Source organism: Mya arenaria, chromosome 4 (assembly GCF_026914265.1).
Source record: "Mya arenaria isolate MELC-2E11 chromosome 4, ASM2691426v1".
Taxonomy (NCBI): domain Eukaryota; kingdom Metazoa; phylum Mollusca; class Bivalvia; order Myida; family Myidae; genus Mya; species Mya arenaria.
In genome coordinates, this window is record NC_069125.1 from 36,999,491 (window position 1) to 37,016,344 (window position 16,854).

The 16,854-nt window shown below is 38.2% G+C and overlaps 1 protein-coding gene across 3 annotated transcripts in view; it reads right to left on the bottom strand.

The window, feature by feature from the left end:
- Positions 1–16,854, bottom strand: part of LOC128232625 (serine/threonine-protein kinase Nek9-like) — a 41,539-nt gene that overhangs the window by 3,095 nt on the left and 21,590 nt on the right. For all 3 annotated transcript variants that reach the window (XR_008260560.1, XM_052946290.1, XM_052946291.1), the window contains exons 19-30: positions 16,423–16,609; positions 14,554–14,769; positions 13,704–13,944; positions 13,208–13,363; positions 12,685–12,805; positions 10,482–10,607; positions 9,963–10,077; positions 8,561–8,824; positions 8,116–8,213; positions 7,387–7,530; positions 6,412–6,496; positions 5,880–5,999 (exon numbers count right to left, since the gene is read on the bottom strand). Coding sequence is in view for 2 of the 3 variants with exons in the window: in XM_052946290.1 (XP_052802250.1) it covers positions 5,880–5,999; positions 6,412–6,496; positions 7,387–7,530; positions 8,116–8,213; positions 8,561–8,824; positions 9,963–10,077; positions 10,482–10,607; positions 12,685–12,805; positions 13,208–13,363; positions 13,704–13,944; positions 14,554–14,769; positions 16,423–16,609 (1,873 nt within the window). In the remaining variant the exon portion in view is untranslated. The remainder of the gene's footprint in view (positions 1–5,879; positions 6,000–6,411; positions 6,497–7,386; positions 7,531–8,115; positions 8,214–8,560; positions 8,825–9,962; positions 10,078–10,481; positions 10,608–12,684; positions 12,806–13,207; positions 13,364–13,703; positions 13,945–14,553; positions 14,770–16,422; positions 16,610–16,854) is intronic.

Below are 16,854 nucleotides of genomic sequence, written 5' to 3' on the forward strand. Positions count from 1 at the left end.
CTACAGTATACCTCAGATAGAATGCAATGCACTACCCACAGAATACCACAGATAGAAGGCAATGCACTACCTACAGTATACCTCAGATAGAATGCAATGCACTACCTACAGTATACCACAGATAAAAGGCAATGCACTACCCACAGAATACCACAGCTAGAAGGCAATGCACTACCAACAGTGTACCACAGATAAAAGGCAATGCACTACCTACAGTATACCATAGATAGAAGGCAATGCACTACCTACAGTATACCTCAGATAGAATGCAATGCACTACCTACAGTATACCTCAGATAGAATGCAATGCACTACCTACAGTATACCACAGATAGAAGGCAATGCACTACCTACAGTATACCTCAGATAGAAGGCAATGCACTACCTACAGTATACCTCAGATAGAATGCAATGCACTACCAACAGTATACCTCAGATAGAATGCAATGCACTACCAACAGAATACCACAGCTAGAAGGCAATGCACTACCAACAGTGTACCACAGATAAAAGGCAATGCACTACCTACAGTATACCATAGATAGAAGGCAATGCACTACCTACAGTATACCTCAGATAGAATGCAATGCACTACCTACAGTATACCTCAGATAGAATGCAATGCACTACCAACAGTATACCACAGATAGAACGCAACGCACTACCTACAGTATACCACAGATAGAACGCAATGCACTACCTACAGTATACCTCAGATAGAATGCAATGCACTACCTACAGTATACCTCAGATAGAATGCAATGCACTACCTACAGTATACCTCAGATAGAATGCAATGCACTAACTACAGTATACCTCAGATAGAATGCAATGCACTACCTACAGTATACCTCAGATAGAAGGCAATGCACTACCTACAGTATACCTCAGATAGAATGCAATGCACTACCTACAGTATACCTCAGATAGAATGCAATGCACTACCTACAGTATACCACAGATAGAACGCAACGCACTACCTACAGTATACCTCAGATAGAACGCAATGTACTACCAACAGTATACCACAGATAGAAGGCAATGCACTACCTACAGTATACCTCAGATAGAAGGCAATGCACTACCTACAGTATACCTCAGATAGAAGGCAATGCACTACCTACAGTATACCACAGATAGAAGGCAATGCACTACCAACAGTGTACCACAGCTACAAGGCAATGCACTACCTACAGTATACCTCAGATAGAATGCAATGCACCACCCACAGAATACCACAGATAGAACGCAACGCACCACCTACAGTATACCACAGATAGAAGGCAACGCACTACCTACAGTATACCTCAGATAGAAGGCAATGCACTACCCACAGTATACCGCAGATAGAAGGCAATGCACTACCCACAGTATACCACAGATAGAAGGCAATGCACTACCCACAGTATACCGCAGATAGAAGGCAATGCACTACCCACAGTATACCTCAGATAGAAGGCAACGCACTACCTACAGTATACCTCAGATAGAAGGCAACGCACTACCTACAGTATACCTCAGATAGAAGGCAACGCACTACCTACAGTATACCTCAGATAGAAGGCAATGCACTACCCACAGTATACCTCAGATAGAAGGCAACGCACTACCCACAGTATACCTCAGATAGAAGGCAACGCACTACCTACAGTATACCTCAGATAGAAGGCAACGCACTACCTACAGTATACCTCAGACAGAAGGCAACGCACTACCTACAGTATACCACAGCTACAAGGCAACGCACTACCTACAGTATACCTCAGATAGAAGGCAACGCACTACCTACAGTATACCTCAGATAGAAGGCAACGCACTACCTACAGTATACCTCAGACAGAAGGCAACGCACTACCTACAGTATACCACAGCTACAAGGCAACGCACTACCTACAGTATACCTCAGATAGAAGGCAACGCACTACCTACAGTATACCTCAGATAGAAGGCAACGCACTACCTACAGTATACCACAGATAGAAGGCAACGCACTACCTACAGTATACCTCAGATAGAAGGCAATGCACTACCCACAGTATACCACAGCTACAAGGCAATGCACTACCTACAGTATACCACAGATAGAATGCAATGCACCACCCACAGAATACCACAGATAGAACGCAACGCACTACCTACAGTATACCACAGATAGAAGGCAATGCACTACCTACAGTATACCTCAGATAGAATGCAATGCACCACCCACAGAATACCACAGATAGAACGCAACGCACTACCTACAGTATACCACAGATAGAAGGCAATGCACTACCTACAGTATACCACAGATAAAAGGCAATGCACTACCTACAGTATACCACAGATAAAAGGCAATGCACCACCCACAGAATACCACAGATAGAAGGCAACGCACTACCCACAGAATACCACAGATAGAAGGCAATGCACTACCTACAGTATACCTCAGATAGAATGCAATGCACTACCTACAGTATACCTCAGATAGAAGGCAATGCACTACCCAAAGTATACGCCATATAGAAGGCAATGCACTACCTACAGTATACCACAGCTACAAGGCAATGCACTACCTACAGTATACCTCAGATAGAAGGCAACGCACTACCTACAGTATACCTCAGATAGAAGGCAACGCACTACCTACAGTATACCTCAGATAGAAGGCAACGCACTACCTACAGTATACCTCAGATAGAAGGCAACGCACTACCTACAGTATACCTCAGATAAAAGGCAATGCACCACCCACAGAATACCACAGATAGAAGGCAACGCACTACCCACAGAATACCATAGATAGAAGGCAATGCACTACCTACAGTATACCTCAGATAGAAGGCAATACACTACCTACAGTATACCACAGCTAGAAGGCAATGCACTACCTACAGTATACCTCAGATAGAAGGCAATACACTACCTACAGTATACCACAGCTAGAAGGCAATACACTACCCACAGTATACCACAGATAGAATGCAATGCACTACCTACAGTATACCACAGATAAAAAGTAATATCTCACCTCCTACATGAATGACACTATCCGATTGGCCTAGAGCGGTCACGTGCACGACTTGTATAATCCATAATACTCCCCCCCCCCTGTAATTTCCAGTATGTTTCATACCACCCCTGTAACTTTCATACTCCGAAAAAGACATAACAAAATGGCGGCCGAAAAATTTGTACCTTCACTCTCTGGCTTATCCTTTCACTGTAGGGGAGCTAACTCATGCACGTTATTGAATATCCATTTTATTCAAGCAATCTGTTGTGTGTAACCGACTGTTTACATGAGTCAATGGTTACAAAATGGCGACTAAAAACGGATTACAAGCATGATATGGAACCACTGTTGGTGTATATCACATACCCTACCCACCCCCAGCTACTAACAGTGTAACTAATAATGTACTACCAACAGTATACCACAGATAGAAGGCAATGCACTATACACAGTATACCACAGGTAGAAGGCAAAACACTACCCACAGTATACCATAGATAGAAGGCAATGCACTACCAACAGTATACCATAGATAGAAGGCAATGCACTACCTACAGTATACCTCAGATAGAAGGCAATGCACTACCTACAGTATACCATAGATAGAAGGCAATGCACTACCCACAGTATACCACAGATAGAAGGCAATGCACTACCCACAGTATACCGCAGATAGAAGGCAATGCACTACCCACAGTATACCGCAGATAGAAGGCAATGCACTACCCACAGTATACCACAGATAGAAGGCAATGCACTACCTACAGTATACCACAGATAGAAGGCAATGCACTACCCACAGTATACCGCAGATAGAAGGCAATGCACTACCCACAGTATACCACAGATAGAAGGCAATGCACTACCTACAGTATACCACAGATAGAAGGCAATGCACTACCTACAGTATACCACAGGTAGAAGGCAAAACACTACCCACAGTATACCACAGATAGAAGGCAATGCACTACCTACAGTATACCATAGATAGAAGGCAATGCACTACCCACAGTATACCACAGATAGAAGGCAATGCACTACCTACAGTATACCACAGATAGAAGACAATGCACTACCCACAGTATACCACAGATAGAAGGCAATGCACTACCTACAGTATACCACAGATAGAAGGCAATGCACTACCCACAGTATACCGCAGATAGAAGGCAATGCACTACCTACAGTATACCACAGAAAGAAGGCAATACACTACCAACAGTATACCATAGATAGAAGGCAATGCACTACCCAAGTATACCGCAGATAGAAGGCAATGCACTACCTACAGTATACCACAGAAAGAAGGCAATACACTACGCACAGTATACATGCACTACCCACAGTATACCATAGATAGAAGGCAATGCACTACCCAAGTATACCGCAGATAGAAGGCAATGCACTACCTACAGTATACCACAGAAAGAAGGCAATACACTACGCACAGTATACATGCACTACCTACAGTATACCACAGATAGAAGGCAATACACTACCCACAGTATACCACAGATAGAAGGCAATGCACTTTGCACAGTATACATGCACTACCCACAGTATACCACAGATAGAAGGCAATACACTACGCACAGTATACCATAGATAAAAGGCAATGCACTACCTACAGTATACCACAGAAAGAAGGCAATACACTACGCACAGTATACATGCACTACCCACAGTATACCACAGATAGAAGGCAATGCACTACGCACAGTATACATGCACTACCTACAGTATACCACAGATAGAAGGCAATACACTACCTACAGTATACCACAGATAGAAGGCAATGCACTTTGCACAGTATACATGCACTACCCACAGTATACATGCACTACCTACAGTATACCACAGATAGAAGGCAATGCACTACGCACAGTATACATGCACTACCTACAGTATACCACAGATAGAAGGCAATACACTACCCACAGTATACCACAGATAGAAGGCAATGCACTACGCACAGTATACATGCACTACCTACAGTATACCACAGATAGAAGGCAATACACTACCTACAGTATACCACAGATAGAAGGCAATGCACTACGCACAGTATACATGCACTACCTACAGTATACCACAGATAGAAGGCAATACACTACCCACAGTATACCTCAGATAGAAGGCAATGCACTTTGCACAGTATACATGCACTACCCACAGTATACCACAGATAGAAGGCAATGCACTTTGCACAGTATACATGCACTACCTACAGTATACCACAGATAGAAGGCAATGCACTACCCACAGTATACCACAGATAGAAGGCAATGCACTACGCACAGTATACATGCACTACCTACAGTATACCACAGATAGAAGGCAATACACTACCCACAGTATACCACAGATAGAAGGCAATGCACTACGCACAGTATACATGCACTACCTACAGTATACCACAGATAGAAGGCAATACACTACCTACAGTATACCACAGATAGAAGGCAATGCACTACGCACAGTATACATGCACTACCTACAGTATACCACAGATAGAAGGCAATACACTACCCACAGTATACCACAGATAGAAGGCAATGCACTTTGCACAGTATACATGCACTACCCACAGTATACCACAGATAGAAGGCAATGCACTTTGCACAGTATACATGCACTACCCACAGTATACCACAGATAGAAGGCAATGCAATACCTACAGTGAACCAAGCCGTCAGGGATAAAGGGCAATGCACTTCCCACAGTTAACCCATTCACAATGGTAAGATGGCTATGCATCACAGTAGCCCTGGCACCATGGTTAAAAGGCAATGTACTTCCAAATGTAAACCCAAACACAATGGTGAGAAGGGAATACCGGTATGTAATTCACAGGCATTACTGTACAACATGAACCAGGACATACTTTAGCTCTGTATTCAGTCTCTCGCCTCAGTTGCTCCTGACGGGCAATATGATCCCGTTCAAGTTCCTGGAGACGCAACTCAGCTTGGGCTTTCTCCTCACGAGTCGCTCGTAACTCGCCCTGAAATCATACAGCTTTACATTTACCATTGCAGTGATCTCAATACTTCATAAATAAGGCTTTTGCTAATTGATTTTAAGATACTGTCCAGCCACAAGTACAAGATAGCTCTACACTGCATATTTAATACAATTCTGTTCAAGTTGACTTTAATATTATATAAGTTAAAGCTTATTACATCCAAAAAACTATAATTAATTCAAGCTTTAAACGGCAAATCATCCATTTTTCATAAAAGATATAGATATAACCAATACCTACAAATATAAATATTGTTAGATTTCCCTACATAACATACAAAATCATCTCATCACAAACTGGAACAGTCAGTTTTCATTACCAAGACAAATATTGCACTTGGAAGTTCCTTGCTATGAGCTACTATACTTCAGAATGATTACATAGTACATACGATGAGAGCCTCTTCCCTTCGTTTCACGGTGACATCAGAGACAAACCCTCGTGCTGCCAGCTGCTCTTTTAATGCAACATCTTGTCTGCAGAGAGTGATAAAATCTATTTTGAGATATCTGGGATAAACTTTACTTTTACCTTACAAGGTCATAAAGTGTAAGGTCATAAAGTCATAATAAATTGACCTTTACCTTACAGGGTCATAAAGTCATGATAAACTTGACCTTTACCTTACAGGGTCGTAAAGTCATGATACACATGACCTTTACCTTACAGGGTCATAAAGTCATGATAAACTTGACCTTTACCTTACAGGGTCATAAAGTCATGATAAACATGACCTTTACCTTACAGGTACATAAAGTCATGATAAACTTGACCTTCACCTTACAAGGTCATAAAGTCATAATAAACTTGAACTTTACCTTACAGGGTCATAAAGGCATGATAAACTTGACCTTCACCTTACAAGGTCATAAAGTCATAATAAACTTGACCTTTACTTACAGGGTCATAAAGGCATGATAAACTTGACCTTAATATTTCAGAAGCAAACATTCTAACAGAAGAGTATACAAATTGGGCATGTTGTCTGTACACTTTTAACAAAGATGTATTCCAAATAGTTTAACAAGTAACCTACTTTTTGACCTAACATGACCCATCAGTAACCTTGGCCTTAAGTCCACAGATACATTTAAAATTTAAACACTGTTTCATGGTTCTTGGTTATACATGTAACATATTAACAAGGTTTATCTATTTTTTGACCAAATGACCTACTTTTCCAATAACGTCAACCATAATCAAACATGATTTACACTTTCTGAAGATATATTCTGAACAACTTTCATGATCATTAAGCAGGAAATGTAGCTATTTGAGTTTTATCAAGCAAAACTGAAGATGCACAAGACAATGGATAAAGGAACACAATAGCTCATCATGGGCACTTCTGTCTAAACTTAAATACCTGACATGGCCTCTATTCTGCCTGAACCTGTTATGCGCCCACTGTGAAGAGTTGGAGGCACTTTTCACCCTCTGTCCAGCTCCAACTGTACCTTGCCTAGGCCCTTTCCCACTTGTGTATCCAAGCATGTCTGTCTTTGCCCTACTGTGAACAAATATATCAAAATGGAAACAAAATATAGAGATATTGTTCTTATTTTATCAAGGATGATGACAGACCAGAAATACCAATCTTGAAAATCTTAAACATCTTTGAGACAAGGGATTTAGACCCAAAGCCAGGTCATATAAGGGGCTTAGATCCTCCTTAAAATTGTTTTCAAAGCTATGTATATTTAATGGAAATATCCAGCAAAAAACAAATTTAACAAGTTTATCATACTCTGAAATTGATGATCACAATCCTGATTTCAGGAATTGTATCCTCCTTGTATATTATGATCATTAAAGTTATGAGCAATGTGTGATTGCAAGGATTTTAAAATAAAGCTATGTATATCCATTTCAAGCTTTTTCTGGATGTATGTTATGCAAATGTCCAGCAAAAAAACAAACTGAACAAATGTATGGAATTGAAAGCTTTTAATCTTAATCTTGGGATTAAGCCTGAACTTTTCCTCTCTGTACACTATAATTATTGAAATTATGACCAATGCTTTATTGCAAAGTTTTTTACATAAAAGAGGCAAAGTTTTGAAACCAATATATAAGGCTATAGAATATCTTAGACCTGGAGAGCTTAAGGTCCTTGTTGCTGCTGTCAGAGTGGGTAGAGGTTTCTTCACTCTCTGTGGCGACACCCCACGTCTTGCTCTCGCAGGGTGAGGTCTGTAAATATGGTGTATAGATAGAATTTATGTCATCTAAATCAGATATATCAAAATCCCAAGTCCTATAGTTACTGCCAAAAGTTGCCAAAAGTTTACATGAATTATTTCTGCTATCAAAATAATGTGTGAGAGGTGTTTTTGTGGTGTAGATGTCAGCCTTTCACACAATAATCTGTTGGGTGGAGCCTCACCAGATATATGTTCTCATGGACTCTCAAAATGGACACCAATATTGGAGACAAACTCGAGCGTGATTCTATAGGTAATCTGCTCATGCAAAATCATGATCCATTAATTAGTATGAAATATAAAGAAATGTGCACATGTATGGAAAACAGTCCTTACCTTAATGACTATAGAAGGCCTAAGGTCACTGTTCCTGGGAGTTAGATTCTTATCAGGTGGCAGTTTACATGGTGTGAGGTCCCTGTTAATCTGTATACTGGACATGGAAGTGTCAAACGTCTTGGGTTTCCTGTCCTCTTCTGATTGGCCACTCGTGTCGTCTGCTAGATGGCCATCTGACTCTTCAGTCTTGAGGTCAGCTTTCACCATCTCCGATACACTCAGTTTGGTCTGGTCCAGCTCATTTTTCAACCAGGAAGGTACCTGTATTAAAGATAATAAAAATCCTTTAATACAGAAGCATACATTCTTCATCTCTAATATATTCAATAAGCAGAATATAAGCGTAAAATGCGACAGGGACATCTATGAAAGGTTTTACATTGTTCTGTTTCTTGAAAGAAGAAATAGACAAAATTTATTGCTCTTATTAAAAAAACACACAATCATTTTCAAAGGCTTATGAAATACTGGAAAAGACAACAGAGTAGTCAGTTGTACAAAGATTAGTTAACTAGATAATTAGAGCAGATTGGTCATGTTAAGTAGGTCATTGACCACTGCAGTTCTGAAAGCGCTGGGATTGGCAAGCCTGTGCACGCATTTATTCATCAAATGTCAAAAATGTTAGCCAAAAAACTGTAAGTGCCTGCAAGTCTTGCAAATGTGAAATGGTTGTTTAGGAAAGTTTACCAGGCCCTAATTTCTCGAGCTTAACAGGCTGAAGTAGCTTATTTCAAATAGTTAAAACATATACTAAAATGTGGTTTTGGTAAATGAAATATGGTTATTTGTGATATCCATAAAAGAAATTCCTATTTAAGGATGAATAACTCTAAATGAAGATAATATTACGCGAATTATAGACAAAGAAAAATAGTGGGATTAGCTCAATCCTGTAATAAGGGACTTAAGAAGTTTCGAGAAATTGGGGCCAGTTTATTACAATTTTTTAAGCCTGGAACCAGTGTTTGAATTGGGTTTTATTTAATGACAGATTGTTAAGTCTCTTTTAAATAATGCGAGATAACACACCTTTATCAGGTTATGTTCTATTTTAAAATGAAATTTAAATTCTAAATAAGGCCGAAAAACATTTTTTTGTTTCAGATTCAACACAAAATAAAATAAGGGTAGGTAGATGGGGATTTTATTTTTTTAGTTTTAAGGTAATTTTGGTGACATCTGGTCTGTTTACATACATAAAAATATCGCCAATTTGTCCAGGTTAATGTTAAATAGACACTTTAAAACAGTACATGGACATTTCTTGCCAGTAAAATAAAATACAAAATAGGGATTAATAATGTTTAAAAAAAAGGTTGACCAGTGACAATACAAAAATTAGGATCTTGTTTTTTATGCCTATAAAACAAATACTCGGTATTAGAGAGCCACTGACCTGTGTGTCAATCTCTGAGGTCTCTGATGAGTATTCATCTCCTGCCTCTCGGCTGGACGCAGACATTCCTGCACCTGCGCTGGGCACCGGCAGGGTAGAACCACTGTATCGCTTCCTAGGTAACAACATCAGAAATAAATAATTATATGTATCACACCAAAAATTAATGTAATATATAACAAAAGCTCAATTTAAATACATGTTGATGTTTTTGTCACATAGAACATTAAAACAGTTTTCTACTTTTCAAAATAAGATAGCTTTAGCACTGGTCAACATTTAAATAAGACAACTACTTCCTTCTATGTGAAAGAACATACACTGTCATGAATTTAGAATAATCACATAACAGTGTGATTGCTAGATATTCCACAATGATCTACTGTTTCAAAGAGTTTACATTTTTTTCACATTTAACACTCTGAACATAAAACCCATATAAAATCACAATGTCTAACTAAAACTGCTACCTATGATGAAAACCACATAGTATTTTTAAGTAAATGATTTTGTACACACCTTATGCCTCGTTTCTTCCTAGTACGTTTTCTAGGCGGTGGGGCTGTAGTCTCCACATGTATGAAGATGTTCTCTCCATGACAAATAAACGAGCTTAAAGTTAGCATCTCCTCACTTGGAACAATCCTGAAATCAGAGGGATTGAAAAATGAATTCTTATGAGGTTTTCCTCTTTTGGTTTTGGCATTCAAATGATATCTAGACTTTCATGTGTCAAATAGGTTTGCAAGCTCGCATATATAATACTGCATGACAGCACATGAACGCTCATGTGTCCAATACAAGCACTAGTCTAGGTTTGCAAGCTCGCATATATAATACTGCATGACAGCACATGAACGCTCATGTGTCCAATACAAGCACTAGTCTAGGTTTGCAAGCTCGCATATATAATACTGCATGACAGCACATGAACGCTCATGTGTCCAATACAAGCATTAGTCTAGGTTTGCAAACTTGCATATATAATACTGCATGACAGCACATGAACCCTCATGTGTCCAATACAAGCACTAGTCTAGGTTCGCAAGCTCGCATATATAATACTGCATGACAGCACATGAACGCTCATGTGTCCAATACAAGCACTAGTCTAGGTTTGCAAGCTTACACCTGAGCATGTATACTGCATGACAGCACATGAACTTTCATATGTAGCCACTCATGGGTTTGCAAGCTTGCACCTTAGTATGTATACTGCATGACAACAAATGAACTTTTATGGGTCAAATACAAGCACTAGTCCACTTATGGGTTTGCAAGCTTGCACCTTAGAATGTATACTGCATGACAGCATTTGAACTTTTATGTGTCAAATACAAGCACTAGTCCACTCATGGGTTTGCAAGCTTGCACCTTAGAATGTATACTGCATGACAGCATTTGAACTTTTATGTGTCAAATACAAGCACTAGTCCATGCATGGCTTTGCAAGCTTGCACATGAGCTTGTATACCGCATGGCAGCACATGAACTTGCATGTGTCATATACAAGCACTAGTCCACCCATGGGTTTGCAAGCTTGCACCTAAGCATGTGAACTGCATAACAGCACATAAACATACATGTGTCGAATACAAGCAGTAATCCACTCATGGATTTGCAAGCTTGCACCAAAGCATCTGCATGGCAGCGCATAAACTTCCATGTGTCCAACACAAGCACTAGTCCTCTCATGGGTTAGCAAGCTTGCACCTAAGCATGTAAACTGAATGACAACATGTGAAATAAAAATGTACATTCATTATACAGCATGACAGCATATGAAATAGGAGTGTACATTCATTATACTGCATGGCAGCATATGAAATAGGAATGTACATTCATTATACTGCATGACAGCATATGAAATAGGAATATACATTCATTATACTGCATGACAGCATATGAAATAGGAATGTACATTCTTATACAAGTATGAGATCCTTGGAGTTGTTACCATGCAATATAAGCAGTGGTTTATTGTTGTCCTATATTCATGACAGCCATCTTATCAACACATGTATGTTATGATCAAAACTGCAAGTTAATATCATTAATAAGCTAGAAGCTAGAATATCCATTTTCAAACTTACAGTTTTATTGTCAATTTAGGCAATGTTAATTTGAATTTGCAGATAAAACTTTCATTTTAGTTTGTGACTTTTGCTACACATTTAAGTGAAATTTTTCATTTAACAATATTCTGCGATATGCTCAACGATAAGATGGCATTCTTTTCTAGAAGATTCTTAAAATGTGCATCAGTATGATGTGTGCACACAGCTGAGCTAGAGGACTCTTTGATTTTTTAACAAAATGCATGGTAATGAAATATAATAATATAATTCAAGGATTTGCAAATGAACCATGGTGTGAATACAGTGAAGTTTACCTATTCATTCAATGTACATGGCATATTTGTTTACTTCAAGTAAAAACATGAGTATCAATACTAAATAACAATGATTGACATTTCATCCATATACATGAATATCGATATTGTAAACATGCATCAAATCTGAATTTTGTGAACTTATTAATTAATTAATGTGTACTAAGTCAGATGTTGACATCTGTAATGGATTCACAAGATATCCCAACTTTAAAGATTTATGATCGGCACTTCACACAAAACTAAAGCTATATACCGTAAATCATATATGTATAAAGCTACTTCTCTTTGAAAGACAGAGCAGCTTAAACAAGGAAATCATATTTTTACTTCATAAGGTGGTCTGGCGGGAAGATGATCTCAGAGGCATCCGGTGAACCTCCTTCGGAATCTTTCTCTTTCTCCTTACCATCTCGACTACTGGCACTAGTGGACCGTCGAGGCACATTGCCTGTAATAGGGAAACCAGTGAGTAACAGCTAAAAACTCCAGACAGGAATATGTCTTCAGTATAGCTACTTTAAAGCAACACATTTTGGAGATACTTTGTAAGTAACTGTTACCCATTCATCGGTCAAAATGCATAATAAGAGTGCATTAGAGCAAAGCGAAAGGCTCAATTGTCTTTTTAGTTGAAAAAGGGGTAACTCAACATTTATTAAAGCTAGAGTTGTGTGCACTTTCTCTTGCAACATGTGTATCAAGTTTAATGTTAATATCTAGCCAAGGTTAAAGTTTATAAACAATGATGCTGACAACATGGCCAATATGACACCAAAAATATGAAAATATCACGACTTTTTTTCTTTTCAAATCCAACAAGTTGAAAAATATGCAATTCAAAATTATATACTGAGGGGTCTGAAGCCAGTTCGTGCTGCATTTTCTGTGTTCCCAGTACTATCTCCCACTATTCCACTGTCAGCCACACTGTTGTCACCCGTATCCAGGCTGGTCTGTCTATCCACACCACCATCTCCATCCATCTCTCGATCAGTAAGGCTCGCACCTTGAACAAAGCCCGGTTTTTGCACTAGGACCCAGGATTCATCAATTCCTTGACCATTACATTCATTAATCACTGATGGATCTACACATGATTTAATTTCTTCTATACTACTGTCATTTCTAACAACAGCTTGTATCATTAGGGAAGTGGTACCTCTAAAACATACCTACACTTGTGGGGGTGCATTTTGTTTTGAAAAAAAAATCTTACAGAAAAAAATAATATTTTCTTCCAAAAATAAACTGTTTTTAACTCTTTTGTTTCACTGACTATAATAAAAAAATATGATATTTGCAAAACAAATTCATCATTTTTAAAAATAATAATTATCATGTAATACCGTCAACACTAGGAATACTGATGCCACTAGTTGTGCTAAGCTGCCTAGAATGGCCCGCATTCCTGGGCGTCACTGACTCCACCCTCATGTCATCCTTCTTACCATCAGCAACACTTGACCTTGAGCCAAGGTCATCGGTTGCCTGGGAAACTGTGGAAGGGTCCTTAAATCGGAGACCCCAGTAGTAGATCTCATTCTCATTGGTGCTGGCAACAGTGTAATGTTCACCACACTGGACCCTCTGAAACATGAAGTTCGAATTCAATTTGAATATATTTAACAAATAGACAATATACTAATAACTTTTCAACATTTATTTCAGTCATACTACAAATGCCAATTTTGTATTCTACAGATTTAGAATAAGATTATTATCAATAATATTGTATGAATAATTATTTTACTAACTTGACTGCACCAAAAACCAAAACTGTTCAATGAATTCTAGGAAGTTTTTTCTAAAAATTTAAAATAAATAAGTTTTATAATATAAGCTTGTACATCCCAGTATACTGTACAGCCATACATTTAAGGTCATAGTGGTTCCATAACTATTGTAAGAGAACTAAATTGTGATCTGCAGCATCAGTTTTAATAGGGTTCAAATCTAAAAAAAATCATTGCACTCGCATTTTAGCCAAATACTGCCATCCAAAATCTGAACACGAAATTCCAGTCTACAATGCGCACTTAACGTAACATGCTTGTCTATGCGTTATCATTTCATGTGTGTTTAAGTGTGTCCAAAATTTTGCAAGTAACCTTGAAACTCAACACACATTTTCAATTTTCAATTACAATCTGTGAATATGTGAGTGCTAAATGTGAGCTCTGTTTTAACCATACTTACCACAATATTTTTGTCCATCATTGCCTTAACCTCCACCGGAGCGTCGACAGGTTTAGTTTCCCCTACCCCGAGTTGACCTTCAACATTCCTGCCAAACGACCACACAGTGCCTGACTCCACAATGACCGCTGTATGATGCCGACCCATGGAAATGTCTATCATGCGATGTCTCAGTGCTCGAACCATGGTCGGCACTTTCTGACCGTCAACTTCAGTCTGTACAGAGATAATGACTTTAATGTAAAATAACATTTTTTGACATTTAATATGGAAAATTGCAAGCAAGCTAAGGGCAAAAGTATACATATAGAGCTATGCAAATGGCAGACCAACTTTGCAAGCCTAACACTATATAAATATTGTTTTTGGCAGTTACATAGCTAGACTTGTTACAATACTAGTATTTATAAATGGGGGTTTAAATTGATAGCTACCTGGCCACAAATTCCCAGTTAAAAAAGCATCAATATATCGCTAATATTTTTCTATCTGTACACAAATCATATGCTTTTTTATCAACATACTTATGAATTAAAATTAAAAAAAGCATTTGTAATAGGGATGCAAACGAATGGCAAAATTGATATTCGAATATTCGGTAACTCTTTCGATCGAATATTCGATTACCGAAATACGTATTTTAGAAGATGTATTAAATATTATTATTATTCGCTAAAGCAATAGCCGGGGCGTTTTTTACCCTACTTTGTCGTAGCCAGACGCGCAACGGACCCTGATTTCCCCAAATGAGCCTTTGAAATTCTCCATTTTCAGGAAGAAAAAAGCAAAACATTATAAACAACAAATTGAATGATTCAATTCCGCTGCCTTTTGAAAACAATGTGAAATTAGATGGATTCCTAGTCAAACAGTGTTTTGCGCCTATGGAGGGTCTTTCCGTAGGATAATCAGCCTCGTTCTGAGATTGACCTCTAAATTGACTAAATAAAGATATGGAAACCCCAAACCAACTCGGTTCTAGTAAAATAATTAAACGAAAACATAAGTGTATTGGACTCAGCTATTGTACAACAAGAGAGGAAATATATCCTAAAATCCATTTCAAAGCACGAAAATTGTATCGAAACATGGAAACAGTTTATTTAAAAAGCACATATATGCAACAACATTTTTGTAGCACATGGCATTCATATCATCACTTCCATTTGCGCTTTGTTGTACAGTAGTTGCAGCCAAGACAATACATTGGTGTTAAAGCCGATCCCTAGCTAGTTGTTGTAAAAGTAGGGGGACCTTTTATAGTACCCGGCGTTATGTACCTAAATGACACATGACGCGTGTCTAGTCATCACATTCACACCTCTGGCATAAGGGGCCAATCATTGTAAAAACAAGACAAACGAACTTTATAAACAACATCAGCGTTGTAGGCAAAATGTGTTTTATTCTCTTTATTGAACTTTTTTCGAATATTCAATTTATTATTATCATTTTAACAACTTTTTTAGTTTTTGTTTGTCTTGGAATGTACCAATTTCTGCGAAAAAATCTGCAAACCAATGATTTAAGACTGCTGACAAAAGGTCAGATCGCAGATGTTCATATTTCCGTTCGAAAATTAATGTTTTATGGCTAAAAGTGTTACTAAGGGTTTAAGAAAAATGAATAAAACATCAATTTTTGAACTTAAATATGAAAATATGCGATCTGATTTTTTGTCAGCAGTCTTATATCACTGGTTTCCATGCATTTATGCATAAATTGGCTCATTCAAAGACAAAAAGTAAAAAAGTGCACAAAAGTTGTCAAAAGATTCGATTTGTGAGAGTGCCAAGTAGCAAAAACTTGGACTTGTAGATCAAAACTCAAATTTTCATGACTGGTATATGATTTTAGAGCAGTTCTTACCCTGGTAAAAATGTTCCTCATGGCCGCAATGAAGCCTCGTCTGTTGTTGAGTGCCAGTTTATTGTGCTGATTACTACCACACGCAAATGCACACCCTTCGTCTGTTAGCAACATTGTGCCGTCATACCCACAAAATACCTCCCGAATCAACACTGACTCTGTAACTGTAACCTTCATTGGCTGACAACTGGAAATAGGAAGAAAAGTTGTTATATATTAAAAATGATGTTTTTTTTTGCATGGAAATGATATAAATCATATAAAATAATTTATCTTCCACTTTTAGCTGAATTGAACTCTTAGAGGGACAGTACAAGTAATTCTCAACTAGTATTAAAGCTGCACTTTCACTGATAAATACAGTTTTAAAAAATTTCCAGTTTTTATCACAGAATCAGCTGATTTTGGTATCAATGCCTTCAATTCAGTCAT